The sequence below is a fragment of the Salvelinus alpinus genome, chromosome 20 (assembly GCF_045679555.1).
Source record: "Salvelinus alpinus chromosome 20, SLU_Salpinus.1, whole genome shotgun sequence".
Classification (NCBI taxonomy): Eukaryota; Metazoa; Chordata; class Actinopteri; order Salmoniformes; family Salmonidae; genus Salvelinus; species Salvelinus alpinus.
The window spans coordinates 3,472,205-3,478,653 of NC_092105.1; the positions used below are offsets into that span (position 1 = coordinate 3,472,205).

At 47.8% G+C, this 6,449-nt stretch overlaps 1 protein-coding gene across 1 annotated transcript; it reads right to left on the minus strand.

The window, feature by feature from the left end:
* Positions 1-3,834: 3,834 nt before the first annotated feature.
* Positions 3,835-6,173, minus strand: LOC139546212 (tubulin beta-4B chain-like). The gene is made up of 4 exons (XM_071354336.1): positions 5,995-6,173; positions 5,423-5,531; positions 5,196-5,306; positions 3,835-4,965 (listed from the first exon to the last, which is right to left on the minus strand). The coding sequence occupies exons 1-4, from the start codon at positions 6,049-6,051 to the stop codon at positions 3,905-3,907; spliced, it is 1,338 nt and encodes a 445-aa protein (XP_071210437.1). The 5' UTR covers positions 6,052-6,173; the 3' UTR covers positions 3,835-3,904.
* Between the last annotated feature and the right edge of the window lie 276 nt (positions 6,174-6,449).

A 6,449-nucleotide genomic window follows, 5' to 3' on the forward strand; every position in this document is an offset into this window, starting at 1 on the left:
TATGTATCTGTAGCTGCTGCTTGTCTTCTCTGTGCTGTGCACCTTCCCGGCGCTATCTCAATTAGTCTTTCCTTGATTCCTTGCATCCTCTCTCCTCGCGTCCTTCTCAATATGCACTGGATAAGTAGGTCCAAGGGGAAGGAACTTGGACTTTCCCCTCCAAATACGGTTGTGGAGGGAATAAGATAGGTGGCAAGGAATCGCGGAAAGACGAATTGAGATGGGACTGCCGGGACAGTGGCGCTGTGGGGCCCCTCCCCTGCAGGTCTGGGGAACTGTCTGACTCTGCTCTCCCCTGCAGGTCTGGGGAACTGTCTGGTCTGACTCTGCTCTCCCCTGCAGATCTGGGGAACTGTCTGGTCTGACTCTGCTCTCCCCTGCAGGTCTGGGGAACTGTCTGGTCTGACTCTGCTCTCCCCTGCAGGTCTGGGAACTGTCTGACTCTGCTCTCCCCTGCAGGTCTGGGGAACTGTCTGGTCTGGCTCTGCTCTCCCCTGCAGGTCTGGGGAACTGTCTGGTCTGGCTCTGCTCTCCCCTGCAGGTCTGGGGAACTGTCTGGTCTGGCTCTGCTCTCCCCTGCAGGTCTGGGGAACTGTCTGACTCTGCTCTCCCCTGCAGGTCCGGGGAACTGTCTGGTCTGACTCTGCCCTCCCCTGCAGGTCTGGGGAACTGTCTGGTCTGGCTCTGCTCTCCCCTGCAGGTCTGGGGAACTGTCTGGTCTGGCTCTGCTCTCCCCTGCAGGTCTGGGGAACTGTCTGGTCTGACTCTGCTCTCCCCTGCAGGTCTGGGAACTGTCTGACTCTGCTCTCCCCTGCAGGTCTGGGGAACTGTCTGGTCTGGCTCTGCTCTCCCCTGCAGGTCTGGGAACTGTCTGACTCTGCTCTCCCCTGCAGGTCTGGGGAACTGTCTGGTCTGACTCTGCTCTCCCCTGCAGGTCTGGGGAACTGTCTGGTCTGGCTCTGCTCTCCCCTGCTTGCCTGTGGGATGATTCTTTCAAACCCAAGAATTTACAAGATTCTTGATTGATCATTTTTGCAGCATCCGTCATCGACTCACTTGGCCTTGGCTCATCATACTTCTCCCTGTGGCCTGACCAGAGCCCAGAAATGATCTCACTGTGAATAGTCTCTGTATTAGTCAACATGGTGTTTAAAAAAAATCCCAAATAGCATTCTATTCCCTACATAGTGCACTACTTTTGGCCAGAGCCCTATGGGAAATAATAGAATAAGGTGCCATTCGGCAGCCTGTCAGAGAACTGCAGTCAGTCGATCCTCCTGTGTGACAGGTGACTCTGCAGTAGACCAATCTGCCTGACCTGGCCCATTTCTTCTTATTTGCACCAAAAAATATATATATTTCCTTAGTTTGGTCATTCGTTAGTCTCCATTAGTGGTCACTGTTTGTGAAGTTTTGATCATCAAAACAGCATCATTATTTTTAATTGTTTATCATCTATTATTACATGACATGACAAGGATTTGATTCAGTTCATCACATGTAACTATTTTTCCATGGAGTAGACTAGAAAACAACCAAAAGCCAAACTGCTCAACATAAACATGGACAAATATGTATTAGATATTCAGTTAAACCATTTATACAGCACACATATCTATTGGCGGCGAAAATAGACATGTTTGCTTTGTAAAGTCTGTCAAAAATTCTGATTTGTTGATTTGCTTCTGATTTCCAGAAAGTTCACAAACAGTGACCACTAATGGAGAGACTAACGAATGACCAAACCAAGGAAATATTTTTTGATCATGCTCGACAACTTTAAAAATGACTTTTAAAAGGTGTACTATGTATCTGGAGGATAACACCAATACTTTAATATTATATTTATACTGTATCTTTTAAGTGTTTATTTTTTTAATAATGTGCATTTTGTCAAATTTCATACATTTTAGAATAAGGCGGTAATGTAACAAAATATGGAAAAAGGGAAGGGGTCTGAATACTTTACAAATGCACCTTATGAATCATACAGTGTGTGTATATATATATATATATATATAACATGGCTCTTTAAATAATGCTGCTCTTTTGACCATGTAAATACCAGTGGGGTCAGAAGCCCTTCTCTGTGATGGGTGACCATGGAATCAGTGGTCATTGGGGTGGGTGAGAATGGGATGGAAAAACTAGAAACAAATAGCCGTAGAAATAGCCATGGTTGGTCTGTGGTGTAATGTTTAGTAGGGGGTGAGTGGCCTTCAGATACTGTAGATACTTCTCATGGATGCTGAGTGGCAGGGAGTCTGCAGGGACAGGAGTCTCCTAGCTGACCCTACCCCCTGGCCTTCAGACACTGTAGATACTTATTGGCAGTAGCAATCCACCACAGGAATGAGTGGAATACTACAGTATTTCAATTAAATGTTTCAAGGGCAAAATGACATGTATTTTTTTGCTGTAGTGGGGACAGTAACAATACTACTTTCCCCAAAAATTTTAATTTATTTAAACATTTTAGCTGGCAATTTAATTTAACAGAAGGCATGAAGGTGTCTGTAATATAATAAACATGACAAAAACAAATATAGTCAACGCATTTCTACAGCTTTCAAAAATAAAATGACTACGGTGGGGGAGAGCCAAGATGGCCTCAAAACACCCCCTGGCACCCCCTGGCAGTCATCTAGTGTATATATATCACTGGTTGAGTCTAATAACAGCATAAACATTTCATGTTGTCGTAGGATTGAGTCTCTCTTGGGAGGTAATGAAAAGTGAAACAATCTTTAGTATTATATGTTTCTGCCGCCTTGTTTGTTCTTCATGCAAAGTCATATTACATTATTCATTGAAAACATACCCCTGTGAATTAACAAACAGTATCAGGATAACATGTAAACGCTTTACGGGTTGTCATTTCACCTTCCCTTACTGAACGCTTAACATTTTAATAAATTGTTCCCACTGAATAACTAGTGTTTATTCACAAGCATTAGGCTGTGTTCATCCTTAAACTAGTTTTTTTCTTTGAGAAAATGACAAGCAAATGCACAAAACCCAGAATTCTAAAAAGACAAACGATTTTCTGTTAACAAAGAACTGGATATTACTAGAACCAAGGGATAGGGGGGGAACCAAGGGATAGGGGGGGGAACCAAGGGATAGGGGGGGGGGACCAAGGGATAGGGGGGGGAACCAAGGGATAGGGGGGGGAACCAAGGGATAGGGGGGGGAACCAAGGGATAGGGGGGGGAACCAAGGGATAGGGGGGGGAACCAAGGGATAGGGGGGGGGAACCAAGGGATAGGGGGGGGGAACCAAGGGATAGGGGGGGGAACCAAGGGATAGAGGGGGGAACCAAGGGATAGGGGGGGGAACCAAGGGATAGGGGGGGGAACCAAGGGATAGGGGGGGGAACCAAGGGATAGGGGGGGGGAACCAAGGGATAGGGGGGGGGGGACCAAGGGATAGGGGGGGGAACCAAGGGATAGGGGGGGGGAACCAAGGGACAGGGGGGGGGAACCAAGGGACAGGGGGGGGGAACCAAGGGACAGGGGGGGGGGACCAAGGGATAGGGGGGGGAACCAAGGGATAGGGGGGGGGAACCAAGGGATAGGGGGGGGGAACCAAGGGATAGGGGGGGGGGAACCAAGGGATAGGGGGGGGGAACCAAGGGATAGGGGGGGGGAACCAAGGGATAGGGGGGGGGGACCAAGGGATAGGGGGGGGGGACCAAGGGATAGGGGGGGGAACCAAGGGATAGGGGGGGGGAACCAAGGGATAGGGGGGGGGAACCAAGGGATAGGGGGGGGAACCAAGGGATAGGGGGGGGGACCAAGGGATAGGGGGGGAACCAAGGGATAGGGGGGGGGAACCAAGGGATAGGGGGGGGAACCAAGGGATAGGGGGGGGGAACCAAGGGACAGGGGGACCTAGTCAGTCTTCAGCCCATATCCTCCTCTCCCTCCTCTTCAAACTCCCCCTCCTCCTCAGCAGTGGCATCCTGGTACTGTTGGTACTCAGACACCAGGTCATTCATGTTGCTCTCAGCCTCAGTGAACTCCATCTCGTCCATGCCCTCCCCGGTGTACCAGTGCAGGAAGGCCTTACGACGGAACATGGCTGTGAACTGCTCAGAGATACGCTTGAACAGCTCCTGGATGGCCGTGCTGTTGCCGATGAAGGTGGCGGACATCTTGAGGCCGCGGGGTGGGATGTCGCAGACGGCCGTCTTCACGTTGTTGGGGATCCATTCCACAAAGTAGCTGCTGTTCTTGTTCTGGACGTTCAGCATCTGCTCGTCCACTTCCTTCATGGACATGCGGCCTCGGAAGATGGCGGCCACGGTGAGGTAACGACCATGGCGGGGGTCGCAGGCGGCCATCATGTTCTTAGCATCAAACATCTGCTGGGTGAGCTCGGGGACAGTCAGGGCACGGTACTGCTGGCTGCCTCTGCTGGTGAGGGGGGCGAAGCCAGGCATGAAGAAGTGCAAGCGGGGGAAGGGAACCATGTTGACGGCTAGCTTACGCAGGTCAGCATTCAGCTGGCCAGGGAACCTCAGGCAGGTAGTGACTCCACTCATGGTGGCTGACACCAGGTGGTTTAGATCACCATATGTTGGGGTGGTCAGCTTCAGGGTACGGAAGCAGATATCATACAAGGCTTCATTGTCTATGCAATAGGTTTCATCTGTGTTCTCTACAAGCTGGTGAACGGAGAGGGTAGCATTGTAAGGCTCAACAACAGTGTCCGATACTTTGGGAGAGGGCACCACACTAAAGGTGTTCATGATTCGGTCTGGGTATTCTTCACGGATTTTGCTGATCAGTAGAGTTCCCATGCCAGATCCTGTGCCTCCACCCAGGGAGTGAGTGAGTTGGAATCCCTGTAGACAGTCACAGCTCTCAGCCTCTTTCCTCACCACATCCAGAACAGAGTCCACCAGCTCTGCTCCCTCTGTGTAGTGGCCTTTAGCCCAGTTGTTACCAGCACCACTCTGCCCTGTGAGCAGAAAAAAAACCCACAACAATTAAATAAATGTTAGACATTTTCAATAGTCATTTAGAGGTAGAGGCCACTCGTACATTTCCCCCCAACTTGCTAGTTGAAGTTATGTGTTGTATGACCTAAGTGATTAGGCTACACATTGAACATATTGACAGATGATATCTACCCTAGCTAGCTAGTAGTTTAGCCAACGTTACTTATTTACATTTACAAAATCCACTTACCAAAGACAAAGTTATCTGGTCTAAATATTTGTCCAAATGGTCCAGACCGAACTGAATCCATGGTGCCTGGCTCCAGATCCACCAGGATGGCTCTGGGGACATATTTTCCTCCTGTTGTTGGGACACAAATACAATAGAATCCATGTCAGATAGTCAAACTACAAAGCTCCCAAGTTACATTATGTACTCTGCTGATGAAGTTTTATTTGTTGTGTGTTTTTACCGACCAGTTGCTTCATTGTAGTAGACATTTATTCTCTCCAGTTGAAGGTCGCTGTCCCCATGGTATGTCCCGGTTGGATCTATTCCATGTTCATCACTAATCACCTCCCAAAACTAACACAAAAAGAAAATCAGTTGGCTACGTTAGTTAGCTTGGACGGTGGCAAACTGAACAGACATAGCTAGCTAATTTTAATCAATGTGGCAAACTTGGTAGCTAGCTAACGTTAATGTGGCAAACTTGGTAGCTAGCTAACGTTAATGTGGCAAACTTGGTAGCTAGCTAACGTTAATGTGGCAAACTTGGTAGCTAGCTAACATTAATGTGGCAAACTTGGTAGCTAGCTAACGTTAATGTGGCAAACTTGGTAGCTAGCTAACGTTAATGTGGCAAACTTGGTAGCTAGCTAACATTAATGTGGCAAACTTGGTAGCTAGCTAACGTTAGTTACTTGTGATTAGCAAACTAATGTTTGCTAGTAAGGTCAAATAACGTTAAAACCGTTAACTAAGTTGATGTTAGCGCGGCCTTTAGCTAACACATTATTAGCAAACAGCAGATCGCTACATTACCCACCTTGGCGCCGATCTGATTTCCACATTGACCCGCTTGTAGGTGAACAATTTCCCTCATTGTACTATATGTGACGATAAATAGTCGTGAAAATATTTAATTAAATGGTTGCTAAATCTATCAACCACCAAACCGATCGTTGTCTTTTCTGTAACTAACGGTTGATCAGAGCGTTGCTTTAAAAAAAAAAAATTTAAAAAAAATTCTAGACAGGCTATTGGTTACTTGAACCATGCGTCATATTTTAAAATGAAAAAAAGGGGTCATACTATTGGTTATTTCAAAAGATGCAGTTAATGTTATTGGTGCTCATGCATGAACCGTGTACGCGTGGTCAATAAGGAGGGGATTCGATGAACCTGGCCTGGGCGCCCGTGTAAGGTGTGATTTGCACCGGTTGAAATTTGATTCCATTCGTTTTGGAAGAGAACTACTCCCGGATGTGAGCCGGGTGCCCC